The sequence below is a fragment of the Piliocolobus tephrosceles genome, chromosome 3, assembly GCF_002776525.5.
Source record: "Piliocolobus tephrosceles isolate RC106 chromosome 3, ASM277652v3, whole genome shotgun sequence".
NCBI lineage: Eukaryota > Metazoa > Chordata > Mammalia > Primates > Cercopithecidae > Piliocolobus > Piliocolobus tephrosceles.
In genome coordinates this window covers 102267879-102281507 of record NC_045436.1, presented here as the reverse complement: position 1 = coordinate 102281507, position 13629 = coordinate 102267879, and the positions used below count along the sequence as shown (strand labels likewise).

The window sequence follows — 13629 nt, the reverse complement described above, 5'->3', positions numbered from 1 at the left end:
CTGGCAGTTTTCATTTAATCCTATGAAGTAGGTATACCTGTATTACCCCCATTTTACAAATGAGAAAACAAACAGAAACAAGGTGACTTATCCCAGCTCACATAGCAATAAGCAGCTGAGCTAGGATTTGAAGTAAGGCACCCAGGTCTAAAGTCTATACTCTTACACAGTATGCCACAGTGCCTTTCATAATGAAATGAAGCTAAGATACTAGAAGATCAGCCAGGCGCGGTGGCTCACACCTGTAATCCCAGCACTTTGGGAAGCCAAGGTGGGCAGATCACTTGAGGTCAGAAGTTCAAGACCACCCTGGCCAACATGGTGAAATCCTGTCTCTACTAAAAAATACAAAAATTAGCTAGGTGTGGTGGTGCACGCCTGTAGTCCCAGCCACTCAGGATACTGAGGCACGAGAATTGCTTGAACCCGGGAGGCAGAGGTTAAAGTGAAACTTCCACTCCAGCCTGAGTGGGGAAAAAAAATACCAGAAGATCCTAAAATGCCTACTGAATCATCTAAAAAAACACTAAACTGTGCTCAAAAGTAACATTACTATCCAAGTATGCTTTATTAGTTCAAATGCTAGAAGAACTGGTTCATCCAAATCCAATACTTTCCAGTTAATCAATTCCCCATCCCCCAGTCACTCTTTGTTTTTCTCATAAGACCTTCTGTGTATTTTCATGTCACTTTCACATAACTATGTGTGTTCCATATGCTTCAGGGTCATTCCAGATAGAAAATAAGAAATTAGCAGAAGGAAAAAGATTGACTTTTTTTGTTTTTGTTTTTTGAGACACGTTCTCACTCTGCCGCCCAAGCTGGAGTGCAGTGGTATGATCACAGCTCAATGCAGCCTCAAACTCCTGGGCTCAAGAGATCCTCCCATCTCAGCCTCCCAAGTAGCTGGGACTGCAGGCACAGCACCACGCTCAGCTAATTTTTTAATTTTTTGTAGAGACCAGGCTGGTCCCAAACTCCTGGGCCCAAGCGAGTCTCCCACCTCAGCCTCCCAAAGTACTGAGATTATAGGCATGAGCCATCACCTCCAGCCTAACAGTTTTTCTAGGAGAACAAAAACAAAGTAAGTTCTACTTGCTACTTTAAAGCACCACATGTGAATATTCAATGATGTTTCATTGAAACTGGAAACTAGAGAAGTACTAAAAATGAAGTCTATTATTTTTCTTAACCAAATGAAATGTTTCAGTTTATCATTTTTAAGAGAATTTCTCTCTTGCCTTCTTTTTGGTCCCTCCTTGGGATCTCAAAGATGCATATTCAAAATGTCTTTTGAAAACAACGCAGCTGAAGAAATTTCCTCTTCTTTTAGTGCAATTTTACAAAAATTAAAATGAATAGCACAAACGACTCAAATCCAAATGCATTTTCATCTACTTACAGTGCTGTAGCTTGTGATACAAGGAACAAGAGTATGTCAGGGACTCAGAAGATCTGTCAGAGCTGGCCACTAACCCACAGCTGTGGGCAGTGGCCCATCCACCAGTGGGCATTCAAATATCTGCCCCGAACTTTACACAGTGAAACGTCCAGAGACCTTCATCCCCTTTGGATGCAAGAGACAGAGTACAGATTCAGTCATGAGTTGACTGTCATTTAGATGGAAGAGGTCTTCTTAAACCGGCTGGCCTTTCCCTCAGGAGAAGCTTAATTTCCTCAGATGTATTTTCTTGACATTTCAGTTTACAAAGACGCTTCACTTCATACTCCCTTTCGAGTTTGATGGCTGAAAAAGAAAATATACAAAACAATCTGACATACATTTTTCCTCAGGCATAACTAAGTCAAAACTGATTATCATACAGCAAAATCCATATGCTTGAATAATAAACAAGATGACAGAGCTACAAAGATAGGAGGTGTGGGTGTAAATACACAGATTTAAACATTTCTCTGATAAGCAAATGACACGCACAATTTATAACTTATTAAAGCAGAACTTTAGGAACTTACATTCTGCAGAAGGGAGCAGTCCATCTTTAACGGTGTTACATTTTGTGAGCTGCACAGAACCACCAAATGAAATTTCTTCCAAGAAAGGCAACTTGATATTGGCTAGGTTCGTGTACCAGGTCTTTGCAAGCAGTGCAAGATCCCAAGGTTCCTGTCTGGGGCAAAAATTCATTAATGCATTCAATAAATATTGATTAAGCACCTACTATGTGAGATGTAGAAGACATTAATTCTCGGTTCCATTTGCCACTAGACATTTTGGTTTATGGGGTGGGGGGCTGTTCAGAATTTTCCAGAGTTGTAATTCCAGACAGGAGAGGGAGATTTATATTAACTAATATAGAGATAATCCTGAACAATGACCAGAAATTACACCAGGAACTTTGATTCAGCCTCCATGAAGTCAATCCAATCTTTCCATGTAAGAGGATGTAGATAAGAACTGTAAGCTCCAGAGCCTTTTATAGCTCATAAAAATGTGGTCATATTAAAGACGGAAAGAAGGGCATAAGCATACATGGAGCAGGGTGCTTGGCACAGACTAAGGTTTTGAGTGTGCGATCTGGGAATGGGGATGAAATTCCAAACTACAAAGTCAAAATAACCACTATGAACCTTTAAAAATTGTTCTCTTTCACCTAATTCTGAAATTTAAAAATATCAGCTACATGTTTCTCATCTGCAGTCAATATGAGTTCAGCCTCATATGCATGAAGAAAGTGAAAGATCTGCTTTGGTCCAAGCAGGGGAAGTGACCATATTACACCAACCACCCCTTTATTTGCCTGTTCCACCTTCCCGATCCTTTATCATCTAACTTTCAGGAGTGACTTAGAGTCTACAACTATTATAGATGTACTTGAACAAGTCACAAAATATACAAGAATGTTCATTGAAGTGTTGAAGTGTCATTTGTTTAAAAAAAAAAAACATGGAGGCCAGGCACGGTGGCTCACATCTGTAATCCCAGCACTTTGGGAGGCTGAGGCGGGTGGATCATCTGAGGTCAGGAGTTCAAGACCAGCTGGGCCAACATGGTGAAACCCTGTCACTACTAAAAATACAAAACTTAGCTGGGCGTGGTGGCAGGTGCTTGTAATCCCAGCTACTCAAGAGGCTGAGGCAGAAGAATCGCTTGAACCCAGGAGGCAGAGGTTGCAGTGAGCTGAGATCATGCCACTGCACTTCAGACTGGGTGACAAGAGCAAAACTCCGTCTCAAAAAAAAAAAAAAAAAAACATGGAAATCACCTTAATATCTATCAACAAGAGCCTGATTAAACAAACTGCGGTACAAACATGTAATGAAAGAATAAGGATTATATTGACCTGGAAAGATAAGCAATAAAATTTTAATGTTTATATAGCACTTATTATTAGGCACTATTTTAATCTATTTACACACATGAACTCATGTAATTACTATAACAACCATATGAAAGAGGCAGGTGCTACTACTATCCTCAGTTTACAGATTAGAAAACTGAGGAGTAGGCTGGGCATGCTGGCTCATGCCTATAATCCCAGCACTGTGGGAGGCAGAGACAGGAGGATCGCTGGGAGCCAGAAGGCCAAGACCAGCCTAGGCAATGTAATGAGATCTCATCTCTACAAAAAATCAAAAAATTAGCCGAATGTGGTGGCACAGGCCTGTGGTTCCAGCTACAAAACAGGCTGCAGCAGGAGGATCACTTGAGCCCAGGAGGCTAAGGCTGAGACTACACTGGGGTGACAGGGTGATACCCTGTCTTGATAAAAAAAATAAAGATCTCTAGCTAGGCAAGGTGGCTCATGCCTATAATTCCAGCACTTTAGGAGACCAAGGTGGATCACTTGAGGACAGGAGTTTGAGACTAGCCTGGGCAACAAAGTGAGACCCCATCTCTACCAAAAATAAAACAAATTCACCGGGCACTGTGGTGCGTGCCTGTCATCCCAGCTACTCAGGAGGCTAAGGTGGGAGGATCACTGAAGCCCAGGATGTACACAACATTCCAGCCTGCACTTCAGAGTGAGACCCTGCCTGGAAAGAAGGAAGGAAGGAAGGAAGGAAGGAAGGAAGGAAGGAAGGAAGGAAGGAAGGGAGGGAGGGAGGGAGGGAGGGAGGGAGGGAGGGAATTGAGGTGCAGAGAACAATTTGCCCAAGGTCACAAAGCCATTGGTTGTGAGGTTGGGATCTGAACCCAGTAAGTCAGACTCCAGAATCAGTGCTCTTGCCTATTAGGCTATACAAGATATATTGGAAGGGGGTGGGCAGAGCAAAGTTCAATATGATTCCATGTGTTAAAAAGACATATGTGTGTGTGTGTATACATGTGTGTATGTGTCTTGTGTAGCCACAGAAATTCTAGAAAACATATAAGACATTGTACCTCAGTGGGAATCAGGAATGGGAATAGGGAGAGATAGCATTTTTATCTACCTTTCATACGCTAGATGTTTTTAGTGTATTGTTTTTACAATCCTTTAAAAACACTGAATCAAAAAAAAAAAAAAGCCCTGGGTAAGGAGTTACCTTGGCAAATGAACTCTAAAGAGCGCTACTACCATTCTGTTCCCCTTGACTTGGCTATTCTTATAAATAGTATGATATCAAATACTATCTTGAGAGAATGAAAGAGAAAGCCCTGGTGTTACAGAGATTGTTCATGATATAAAATTCTGCATAACTGAAACCATGGAATCAGTGTTTTAAGTCATTCTCAGAAATAGGAGTATCTTCACATAAAAATTATGTTTATAATGATACTTAGTATAATGGTACTTGTCCATAGTTTAAGGTCTAAACACATACTAAACTGACAAAACTAAACAAAATGCAACAGTGAGTTTTCTCTGAATTTCCTATAGCTCTGGTTTTCTAATCCCATAGGGAATCTTCATTTACTTCATAGAATATTGTTTAAAAGACAAATTCAGTTGACACCTAATCAAACGTTTAAGAAAGGAAAAGACTGCACTACAATACCACAGAGTGAAACTACTGCGTGGTTGCAACACGTGCTCACGATGCGTTCACTGGATGACAGGCAATGTGCAAGTACTTTACATACATGACTTCATTTATAATCCACACCGCATAGCCAATTGTTATATGCAGCTTGCAAATGCAGAGATCAAGGAGGAAGAAGGTGGCCTTAGGGAGCTGGGGGCAGAGCCAGGCTTAGAGTCCAGGTCTTCTTGATTGGAAACCATCCACTGCCTGCCAAAGTATACAGGATACAAAACTGACCCTTTCTACCAGCTACTTAGGTGCTCTGTTAAATACATCTGACACCAGGGCATTTTTTTGGTAGACGTGGAGGACCTAAACAAAGTTTTTTAAAAGATGTGGGTGGAAGCAGAAAATGCTGTCTTGGAACAAGAAGACCCCGAGTCTAGCCCTAACATTTCCTTACTACAGGACTGTGACTTTGATCAAACTTCTCTGAACCTCAGTTTTCTCACTTGAAAGTGTTGTTGTGTTGTAAAGACCAAGTAAGATAATCAGGAATGGGATTAACTTATAAAAGCAGTTGCCTTAAAAAAAAAAAAAAAAAAATCAGAACCCAGACACCTGAAAATACTTAATATAGCCCACCCAGTATCTCATGAGGAGCATAGAGTGTCCAGTCATCTTACTTAACAAAGACACTCCCCACCCCAGTCAATGCTTACCCTGATTTAAAATATATATATATACTTACACATTATAACAACTGCCCCGCAAAATGGTTTTCACTGTGTTCTTTCTTGGTAATCCATACGCCATGGCGAGTTATTACAGTACGACTTCCTTACATAGGTGTCTGATGGAATGTCACAGATAACTCTGTTCACTTTACCTGAAATGATTGCAACGCACCTAATTAATGCCTCTCATGTGAATATTTTGTAGCCAAATAATAGAAAAAACTGTTTCTAAATGTCAGAAAGTCCTTAATAAGTGTTCATTGAACTTGAACCCCAAATGTAAAACCGTGTCCTCTTTCATTTTTCCATTTACTCATTTTTCCATTTCTTGCCACCGAATAAGGAGAAAATGCCAGGTAAGTTTCATCATCCTGAGACAAAGTTTCGGTGTCGCGCTCTCTGCCCTTGCCTGAGCCTGCCAAACCAGCTCCAACCCCGCTCGCCAAAATGTGTCTGACCGTGGCAGTGCTGAGCGACCAAAGGCTCTGCCTGCACAGGAACTACCCGCCCCAGCCCGGGCACTTTGAGCAGAACAATCCTTCCCAGGTTTTCCCTCATTCAAAACTCTCAGCACCACTCCCGCGTCCCCGCCCTTGCACGCCGATTCGGGGCGAGTTTCCTTCCCTTCCCCGGACGTGCAGGGCCCGGGAGGAACCGGTTCCCGGGACGGGTGGGGGCCTCGGCCGCCTACAGAGCCCGCGGCTAAGGGACCGGTCTCGGCCTCGGCTCTTTCCCACGCCGGAGCCCCACCCTGCCTCCGACTCGCCAGGAACGCGCTGCGGGCGCGGGGCTTCCAGGGTAGCGGGTCCCAGCGAGCCGGCGCTGGCGGCCTGGTTACCCGGACTCCAGGGGCTCAGAGGGTCGCGGCCGGGGAAAGGAGGACACAGCGCGCCGCGCTAACCGCACATGGCCGCGCACACGCCTCGGGGCCGCGCCGCGGGCACACGCCTCCTTCCCGCTCGCGGCGGGCGCCGAGTGCGGGGCTCCCCGCGTCACGCCGGAGCCTCAATAAAGGGCTTTGTGGGGCCCGCCCCACCCGTCAGGGAGAGGACGCCGGGCCTGGAGACGCGCCCCCGCGGGGTCAGCTCTCTGGCTACAGGGCCGAGGCAGGCCTCGCTCTCGGAACCCAGCTAACCAGCCAAAGAGAGGCCTGTAAGCCAGACCTCTCCTGGGAAGGACGCTTTCCAATGTAGGGGGCTGCATCCAAGCGATGTGGACTTTGTTTGGGGGCGCCATTTCAAGAAATGTACCCAGTCCTGGCTGCTGACATCTGGGGAACCGAAGCCCTGTTGCCAGCGTTCTCACGCTGCAGTGGGCGAAGGCAGTGAGCTCAAAGCCCACGTGTGATATTTTAGGTGTTCGTGTTCACAGCAAGACAGCATCAGTTTCTAAAGTCATTATTACACTGTGGTGACTCCGTATTTCTTCATTTGAATACATCAGATGGCCACCCTTTATGGTCAAATGAAACGAGCTTACATTTCCATTTTGGATGAAGGTTTTGAGGTCAGAACAGGTTTGGAATTCTAGCTCTACCACTTAAGATTTAACTTTAAGATTTCACATATGTCACTGCTCTAAGCATCAATTTCTTCATCTATAAAACAAGGATAATGCTCTATATCTTAGAGGGTTGCTGAGAGGATGAAATATCCTGTCCTGAGATTCTCCACCACGTGATAAGTGCCTAATTGACTGTGAGCCTAATAACAACTTTATGAAACAGGCAAGAGGGATACTACTCATTATTCCAATTGTGGAGCCGACGAATGAGTGACGGTTAAAGGACTTCCCAGAATCACATGGCAAGTTCCAAAGCCAACTTTTAAAGATAAATACAGATGGGCCGGGCACGGTGGATGGGCTGGGCGCATGGCTCATGCCTGTAATCCCAGCACGTTGGGAGGCCGCGAGGGGCGGATCACGAGGTCAAAGAGTTCGAGACCAGCCCCGCCAACATGGTGAAACCCTATCTCTACTGAAAATATAAAAATTAGCCAGGTGTGGTGGCACGCGCCTGTAGTCCCAGCTATGCAGGAGGCTCAGACAGGAGAATCGCTTGAACCTGGGAGGCAGAGGTTGCAGTGAGCCATGATCCCACCATTGGCACCACTGCACTCCAGCCTGGGCAACAGAGTGAGACTCCATCTCAAAAAATAAATAAATAAAAATAAACACAGTAACCTTTGCACCTGACAAGCAACTTCTGATCCTTCTAATTAGAGTAGGCTCGCGGGGCTGACCCATCTTTCAAAGGTGCTTTTGTGCCTCCCAGAAACTGGAAGGTGAGGACTCACTCGCTCCCTCTTCAGCATTTCTGCTCTACCACCAATGAAAAGTAAGTACCGAGGAGTGAGGGTGGATGTTTTCTTTCCACAAAGAATGTTGAAACCCTCAATGGACTGTGAGACCAGTGTACTACAGATTTGGCCTGAATTTTTATTTTTTTGAGACGGAGTCTCGCTCTGTCGCCCAGGCTGGAGTGCAGTGGCATGATCTCGGCTCACTGCAAGCTCCCTTTCCCGGGTTCACACCATTCTCCTGCCTCAGCCTCCCAAGTAGTTGGGACTACAGGTGTCCGCCACCAAGCCCAGCTAATTTTTGTATTTTTAGTAGAGATGGGGTTTCACCATGTTAGTCAGGATAGTCTCGATCTCCTGACCTTGTGATCCGCCCGCCTCAGTCTCCCAAAGTGCTGGGATTATAGCCATGAGCCACCGCGCCCGGCCTTTGGCCTGAATTTTTACAAATGAATTAGCATAGAATGGCAAATAAAATTAGAGTACATCACACAAATAAGTGTAAGAAAGTATTGTTTTGTGGAACTTTCATTTCTGTTATATATATATATATATATGTAAAAAACACGCATACATGTGTGTGTGCTCAGGCTCAATGTACAGCCCTTACAATGCGTCTAAAAAATTTGAAAGGCAATTTCTTAGGTGATTTTATTTTAGAGATGAAAAAACATAGACAGAGAAGTTATTTGAGGTTATATCAAGATAGGGAACAGGCCACCTTAGAATTGAAGTTCCTCATGGTTCCATGGCATGATCTCTTTTTATAGATGTAGAAATAGGTCCAGAGCCACACTGGAAGAGGTCATGCCTGTGATTTATTTATACAGGAACTCCATTTCCAGCATATGTATAAAATTCCTGACAATTGTATTTAGTTATTTCCTGTGTGACTCGCTGTGAACAAATATGGTGGACATTACAGTGTATGACTTCTGAGATAAGGTAATAAAAGGTATTGTAGCTTCCTTCTTGCAGTCTCTCCTGGGTCACTCACCCTAGGAGAGACTGGCTGCCATTTGAAAGGACACTCAAGCTGCCTTATGGAGAAATTCATACGGAATTGTAGCTTTTGCCACCAACCATGTGACTGAACCAACTTGGAAGCAGATTCTTCAAGGCCCAGTCGAGCCTTCAGATAACTTTAGCCCAACTGAGGTCTTGACTGAAACTTCATGAGAAATGGTGAGCCAGAACCACCCAGCTAAGTCACCCCAGCATTCCTGGCTTTCAGAAAATATAGGATAATAAAGGTTCATCATAGTTGGGCACAGTGGCTCATGCCTGTAATCTCAACACTATGGGAGGCTGAGACAGCAGGATCACTTGAGCCTGGGAGTTCAAGACCAGCCTGGGCACCATAGTGAGACCCCATCTTTACAAAAAGTAGAAAAAAACTTAGCTGGATGTGGTAGCACACACCTGTAGCCCCAACTACTCCAGAGGCTGAGGCAGGAGGATCCCTTGAGCCCACGAGGTCGAGGCTGCAGTGAGCCATGATCACCACTGCACTCCAGCCTGAGTGGCAGAATAAGACCCTGTCTCAATTTAAAAAAAAAAAAACCATCATTATTTCCTAATTTTAAGCTACCAACTTTTGAGATAATGGTTACACAACAATAGATAGCATTAGATAGCAATAGATACCACTAAATATCTTATTATAGAAGGAATGTTTTATATAGAGGAAAATGGTCATACTTTTATAATTAAGATTAATGCTAAAATTAAAATGAACAGTAAAACACTTTACACTTTACAGACATTTGCCATCTGTGACCACTTAAGATCCTTAATATTGTCAACACAAAAAAATACATGGTATCTGCCACTTCCCCTTGTGTATTTTAAAATAATACAATTTTCTAGAAGGTGCATATCCAAAAGAGATCTGGTTTCCTCACAATGACTATTTCAATATATCCTTTTGAAATATCAAATTATTTCTACAATTTCTTCCTCTCTCTCTCCCTCTTTCCCTCTATTTCTATCTTTGCCTCTGTTGATGTCTCTATACGTATCTCTATTGCTATCTCTATTCATCTTTTCCCCCTGCTTTGCTGGTGTCCTACACACATCTTCCTGTTAGGTAAGGCTTCACCCATCTCTTCTATACCAGAAAATTAGCAAGTATCGTTTTAATTGGTTAAGAGAGCATTGCTGCCACCTACTGTTAAAACTAAAGCACAAGAAGGAATGCAAAAGATAATCATCAACACCTAACACGGAAACAATAATAGTGTGTAACATTTACTATGTTTTGAGTACTGTTCACTGTACTTCATATACATTGCCTCACTTAATTATCACACAATAAATGCTACTATTAATATAGTGGTGGGATTTTAGGGATATTAGAGAAGAAAAAATGGAGGCACCTCAATCACGAATAACTTTTCTAAGGTCACAGGATTTGAACCCAAGACTGCCTTATTCAGTCTTTTTTTTGTGCTGTCCTCATCACACCGCACTACATATTCTCCCAGGACTATAACTAGGGCAAGGTTTTAGATTATACATTTGAAAACATTTTCGCAACTACCTTTTTCAAATATTATGATAATTTCTCATGGCATACATGTATATATGTGTGTGTATCGTCATTCTAGTTTCTAAAAGTGACATTTCTTTTAACTTAATGTGTAAATCACAAATGCAGCTTACAGTTTTCTAATGGCTATTATAAAACCTCTCTAGTAATGACACCAATTCTAATGACACCAATTCAAAACAACACATCTTCCAAAACTTTAAAATCACCAAATAACAGTCCTAAATATTCTCTGCCCTTCTGTACTAGTTTCTGTTTGTCTCACCTGTCTGTCCACTCCTGTGCTTATTTCTCTCATTATTCTCTCCCTTAAATGTATTTCTGCCCATAGTCCATTTGTTCTGCCTCAGTACTCTCAGCGGCTCTGCTCTCACTAATGTAATTATCATTTCTCGTTGGATGGGTCCCAGATCTGATTCTCTAGCCAGCCTTGGCTTCTCTCCTAGATGCATATCAGTTTGTGGCAACCTCCTACTGGACTATCTTGTTCAGACGAAAATTTCAGCATAACCAAAATGTAATTCACCTCCTACCCATTAACCATCTCCTCTGTCTATCTTTTATGTTTCTGGGAATGGCCCATGAGTCTCCTATGAGCCAGGCATAGAGGACTGGAGTCATTTTTAAAGTATATTGCTGGCCATCTACTCCATGCTAGCCATCATTCTTCACCACTTTACACTGCATCTGATCCTCACAGATTAAGGGGGAAGAAACTAGTACTTTCCCTGGTACAGTTAAGGGGGAAAAAAGGTTTAAAGGGCTATAAAATGGCCAGGCACGGCAGTTCATTCCTGTAATCCCAGCACTTTGGGGGGCCGAGGTGGGTGGATCACTTGAGTTCAAGAGTTCAAGACCAGCCTGAACAGCATGGCGAAACCCTGTCTCTACAAAATACACAAAAATTAGCTGGGTGTGTTGGCACGTACCTGTAGTTCCAGCTACTCAGAAGGTTGAGGTGGAAGGATTGCTTCAGTGTGGGAGGTGGAGGTTGCAGTGAGCTGAGATCGCGCCACTGCACTGCAGCCTGGGTGAATGAGTGAGACTCTGTCTCAAAAAAAAAAAAAAAAGAAAGAAAAGAAAAGAAAAAATACATACATAAAGGGCTATAAAAGTGACTTGTTTATGATTATACAACCAGTAAGTTGCAGAGCCAAATGAGAGCCCAGGTCAGCTTTACTCCTGAGCTACCTCCTTTAAGTTCTCTGGATTCTCTGACCCGACCACAGTTCCTGTATCCATAAAACTCCCATTGTATCCTTATAAAAACATTCATCCACTCACCCATTTTTGTTGCTCTAGAGTGGGTTTCTTTTTTTTTTTTTTTTTTTGAGACAGAGTCTTGCTCTGTTGCCCAGGCTGGAGTGCAGTGGCGCGATCTCGGCTCACTGCAAGCTCTGCCTCCTGGGTTCACGCCATTCTCCTGCCTCAGCCTCCTTGAGTAGCTGGGACTACAGGCGCCCGCCACCGCGCCCGGCTAATTTTTTGTATTTTTAGTAGAGACGGGGTTTCACCGTGGTCTCGATCTCCTGACCTTGTGATCCGCCCGCCTCGGCCTCCCAAAGTGCTGGGATTACAGGCGTGAGCCACCGCGCCCGGCTAGAGTGGGTTTCTATATTTTAGACACATTATTGTGTGACCAAAGCAGACAATAACAGCTGCAGCTAGTGGTAGACTTCTCTACTGTTCTTAGAGGTAGAAGTCACAATCTCCCTGTTCCTTGAGAGACAAAGCAGGTCAGCATCCATTATCCTGTTCCAAGATATAGCATGGGATTTACAGCCTAGGATCTTCTGCAGAGTTGGAGTAGTGGGAATCCCTGGCTGGTTCTCAGACTGGCACCACCAAACCTGCATCTGCCACGGAGCAGCTTACACCAGGAGAACTCAGCCCCTGACAATCACACTTGAATTCCTCCCTTGGGCAAACACAAAGCATTAGTTCTAACAACAGGAAAAAAAAAAAAAAAAAAGTATTTTCTTAGGCATCTTAATACATGAAACCTTTAGGGTGTTACAATGTAACCCTATAAAGTACTAATTAAAGCAAAGGATGCACCTGCTTCAGTTCAATTGAAGTTTCAATTTCATGCTGACTTATAATGTTGCTTTAAAAGTATATCATTGAGGCCAGGCAAAGTGGCTCACACTTGTAATCCCAGCACATTAGGAAGCCAAGGTGGGCAGATCACTTGAGGCCAGGAGTTCAAGACCAGCCTGGCCAACATGGTGAAACCCTGTCTCTACTAAAAATGCAAAAATTAGCCAGGTGTGGTGGCACGTGCCTGTAGTCCCAGCTACTTGGGAGGCTGAGACACAAGAATCGCTTGAGCCGGGGAGGCAGAGGTTGCAGTGAGCCGAGATCAGGCCACTGTCCTCCACTCTGGGTGACAGAGTAAAACTCTGTCTTTAAATAAATAAATAAAAATATGTCATTGGGTAGAGTGCTGGGGCTCACACCTGTAATCACAGCACTTCAGGAGGCCAACGTGAGCAGATGGCTTGAGCCCAGGAGTTTGAGACCAGGCTGGGTAACATGGTAAAACCCTTCTCTGTTTTTTTTAAATAAATAATTAAAAGAATAAAAAGAGCATATCATTAGTTTGAAACTAGGAGAAATTAGAAAACTGAGATAAGATCTCTAATTATAAATATTATTTTTAAGTGAGTCACATTTTATTGGCTTTTAAATATATTATAAATGGAACACCTATAGTCCACACTACTCAGGAGACTGAGGCAAGAGGATTGCTTGAGCCCAGGAGTTCCAGGAGGTGATGCTGTACGATCACACCTGTGAACAGCCACTGCACTTCAGCCTGGGCAACATGGCAAGGCCCCATCTCTAAAAGTAAGAATCAAATTTTAAAATCCCATTCAACTGAACTCTTCCTGAGGAAATGGAGGCCAGAACAAGAGGCCGAGTGCTCTGATAGAAAGTCTAATCATGAAATTCAAGAAATCTGAACCTGCCAGGGACAGTGACTCATACCTATAATCCCAGCACTTTGGGAGACCGAGGTGGGAGGATCACTCAAGCCTAGGAGGTCAAGGCTGCAGTGAGCCATGATTGTGCCACTATACTCCAGCCTGGTCAACAGAGTGAGACCCAGTCTCAAAAATACAGAAGTTCT

The 13629-nt window shown here is 43.5% G+C and overlaps 1 protein-coding gene across 2 annotated transcripts; it reads right to left on the bottom strand.

Moving 5' to 3' along the window:
* Positions 1–1161: 1161 nt before the first annotated feature.
* C3H4orf36 (chromosome 3 C4orf36 homolog) lies at positions 1162–6622 on the bottom strand. 2 transcript variants are annotated; one of them, XM_031935325.1, is made up of 4 exons: positions 6484–6622; positions 5660–5797; positions 1975–2129; positions 1162–1747 (listed from the first exon to the last, which is right to left on the bottom strand). In XM_031935325.1, exons 2-4 carry the CDS (start codon positions 5722–5724, stop codon positions 1614–1616), a joined length of 354 nt encoding a protein of 117 aa, XP_031791185.1. In that variant the 5' UTR covers positions 5725–5797; positions 6484–6622; the 3' UTR covers positions 1162–1613. The 2 variants fall into 2 exon arrangements, with proteins under 2 accessions (XP_031791185.1, XP_023053841.1); XM_023198073.2 differs by having other exon boundaries at positions 1612–1747; positions 6385–6597.
* Positions 6623–13629: the final 7007 nt, after the last annotated feature.

Bases quoted from the DNA above. Each gene is read 5' to 3' on its own strand.
- C3H4orf36 (XM_031935325.1), bottom strand. From the start codon at position 5,724: ATGGCGTATGGATTACCAAGAAAGAACACAGTGAAAACCATTTTGCGG. The intron at 2,130-5,659 runs GTAAGTATATAT...TTTTTGCCCCAG, and splicing joins CGGGGCAGTTGTTATAATGT to ACAGGAACCTTGGGATCTTG. The intron at 1,748-1,974 runs GTAAGTTCCTAA...TTTCTTTTTCAG, and splicing joins ACTGCTCCCTTCTGCAGAAT to CCATCAAACTCGAAAGGGAG.